A 2863-nucleotide genomic window follows, 5' to 3' on the forward strand; every position below is an offset into this window, starting at 1 on the left:
ACAAGCTGCTGCCAGCATAGATGTGTTAGAGGTCTCCTCCTGGCACGGCAGCATCCGCAGGCTTTCCAGGGTGCTAGCTTTCCAGGTGACACACCTCGCAGGGTGTGTCACCAGGGAGGTCGGTAAGGGTTTGATCCTTACCTGCTATGATCAGCTTGGGGTGGAAGAGGCGGGCGTTCTCCTCCAGCTGGTTGTAGTCAATGTAACCGGTCTTGGGGTTGACCTGGGATAGGAAGAGGAAGGTTCAGCCACCTCGGTATGGGTGAAGATCAGCCACAGCACTGTCCTGCAGGAGAGGGTGCCGGGAGCCTGACGCCAGTACTTTTAACTTTAAGAGGCACCAACACTTATGACTACCGCATCCTGGATCCGGCTGGAGCAGCTCTCTGTACCTTGTAGGGCATGGACTCGAAGAAGACAGAGGTGGCAGAGATCTTCTTCTTGTCTGTCATGAACCCATGGGTGAGGTGGCCCCCATCGGGCAGGTCCAGCCCCATGATCCTGCCGTGGGGCTCCACCAGAGCCGTGTACACCGCAAAGTTCGCGGGTGACCCTGCAGCGAGAGCACATCAGGCCGGTTACGGGGGCCGGGGTGTGCGGAGGCCGGTGCAGCCGGCCTGGCTCTCCTGAGCACCCTGTTACCTGAGTAGGGCTGGACGTTGACGCCCCACTTCTGGGGGTCGAGCCGGTACGCCTGCAGGGCTCGCTTCTGGCACAGCCTTTCCAGCTCGTCTACAAACTCCGTCCCACCGTAGTACCTGCCAGTAAAGGATGGGGCAGGGGTTAAACAAAACCCTGTGACCAAGCTGTGGAGAACCCGGTGATGCCACCGGGAGAGCAGCTGCAGCAGACGTGACCCTGTTGTCCCATGCGTGGCCAAGGACAGAAGCTGAGAGGGTCAGATCCTGCCCTGGAGGAGCTTGACTGCCAGCACCAGGACATCGCTTCCTTCCCAGAGGTGAGGTCTGGCAGCGTGAGTGGTTCCTCTCCCCTCCCTGCGAGGGTTTGGGTTGGGTGGGACTCTGCCCCAGCCCCGTACCTCTGTCCTGGGTAGCCCTCGGAGTATTTGTTGTTCATGCAGGATCCCAGGGCCTCCAGGACCGCTCGGCTCGCAAAGTTCTCTGACGCGATTAACTCCAGCCCCAGCCTCTGCCGCTGCTTCTCCTTCTTGATGATGCTGTGCACCTTTGGGAGGGGAGAGAAACAGCTTCACCCGTGCCAGCTCTGCACGGAGACCTGGATGCTCTGCGGTAGGGGATGCACCCTCAGAGGGCACAGGGCGCTGGAGAGGGGCCTGGAAAGGTGCTGAAGAAGGGAGACGAGATTCCTTCTTGGTACAGCTGATCTCAAACAGTTCATATGTCTGGTCACAGGCCATATTTTGGGTTTCTACCTGCCAGATAATTCACCTGTCATTTGGGCTAGAAAGTCAAGGGCAACTGCCACATGGCCTGGTGGGCCAGCTGCTCTGGTGTGGACTTTAGAGCTTCAAGCAGAGAGGGTATGAGCAATAGGTGCGATGTTATGACCATGTTAGCTGCAGATGGTTGGAGGATGCCCTCTCTCCACCTCCCACTGCAGGCAGAGGGGGCACGGCGGATGGATGGGTCCCACCAGCTCAGCCTTGGACTATTTCCCTGCTGCATCCCTGGCTCGAGGAGGTCAGCATCCCCGTGGCTGTCCAAGGGATGAATGAAGCGGCTGCTGGGCAGGGGCCAGGAAGGGGCTCTCACCTCCGGGTCATTGCTGTCAAGCGGCTCTATTACCATCTTGTTATGGGAGGCCCAGAGCTCCGCGCTGGGGAGACCCCCGTCGCCCTGCGTTGAGTTTGCCATCCTCCTGCTGCGTCCAAGGTCACCTGCCAGTGGAGAGGGGAGTTTGTGGGATGGGCTGGCATGGCAGCAGGGCTGGGTGCCTCCGCGCTGTGTCCCTGTGCCCTGCCTGCTCCTATCCCACATCTTCTCTGGAAACGCAAAGGGACCAGCCATGGGCTGGGGCCCACTGGGTGAGGAAAACACCAACAACTCTCAAGGTTCCCCCCCAGATTTAAGACCAGTTCATTAATTATAGTGCTTTGATCATTTCTGATACTCTGCCAACACCACCCCACCTGGGATCCCCCCCACTCAGTTCTGCAGTGCCTGGCCAGACACTTGGGGACATGGTGAACCCACGCATGGACCAAACCAGATCAGCAACACGAGCAATGCCTTTCCCTCTCGATCCTGTACATCCGTGAGTCTTAGGGCTTCTCACGGACACAAGGGTATCTTATTAAAACTGCTGTTTAATTTCAAAGGCAGTGAAGTGCTCATACCCACAGACCTCAATTTTAATGTGCGTTGCATTCCCCAGCACGCTTAAACCTCTCGGCTGCTTTCCCTTGTGCATAGCCATGAGGGCAAACCCCCAGCAGGTCGGAGTCCTGCCCCAAACCCTAACTGAAGCAAGCACGGCTTGTGGAGCTGGGCCCCGAGAGGCAGCAGCTCTGCCTCAGCTTGACTCCATGGCACACGTGATGCCCAGGTCTGGCAGCAGCCCTCTGACCCCACCAGTGCAACCGCTGCTCGCGTTATAATGCAGAGCACAAGCTCCTGGGCAGGCGTGATGGCCCAGCTTCTGCTTTGGCTGAAAACAGTGCATCTTCTTACCCATTAACCCTGCAAGGCCAGCGACAGGCTGTGAGCAGATTAAGCAATCGCCTTAGTTTGCTTGTGCCAAGCTGCCAAAGACCGTTCAGCATGGGCCTGCTGCGCGCTGCCCTGGCTGGGCAGGGACGCTCGGCCGCCCTCCTCCCCGAGCCCAGGACCTCACCGGCGGGGAGGGAATCCCCACTGTCAGAAAAGCTGGGCTGGGATGGGGA

The 2863-nt window shown here is 58.7% G+C and overlaps 1 protein-coding gene across 2 annotated transcripts in view; it reads right to left on the bottom strand.

Moving 5' to 3' along the window:
• SHMT1 (serine hydroxymethyltransferase 1 (soluble)) overlaps nt 1–1852 on the bottom strand; it is a 4031-nt gene extending 2179 nt beyond the window's left edge. For both annotated transcript variants that reach the window (XM_009580614.1, XM_009580613.1), the window contains exons 1-5: nt 1734–1852; nt 1040–1185; nt 643–758; nt 393–553; nt 142–223 (exon numbers count right to left, since the gene is read on the bottom strand). In XM_009580614.1, the coding sequence (XP_009578909.1) occupies nt 142–223; nt 393–553; nt 643–758; nt 1040–1185; nt 1734–1835 (607 nt within the window). In that variant the 5' untranslated portion in view covers nt 1836–1852. The remainder of the gene's footprint in view (nt 1–141; nt 224–392; nt 554–642; nt 759–1039; nt 1186–1733) is intronic.
• Nucleotides 1853–2863: the final 1011 nt, after the last annotated feature.

Source organism: Fulmarus glacialis, unplaced genomic scaffold (genome assembly GCF_000690835.1).
Source record: "Fulmarus glacialis isolate BGI_N327 unplaced genomic scaffold, ASM69083v1 scaffold11396, whole genome shotgun sequence".
Taxonomy (NCBI): Eukaryota; Metazoa; Chordata; class Aves; order Procellariiformes; family Procellariidae; genus Fulmarus; species Fulmarus glacialis.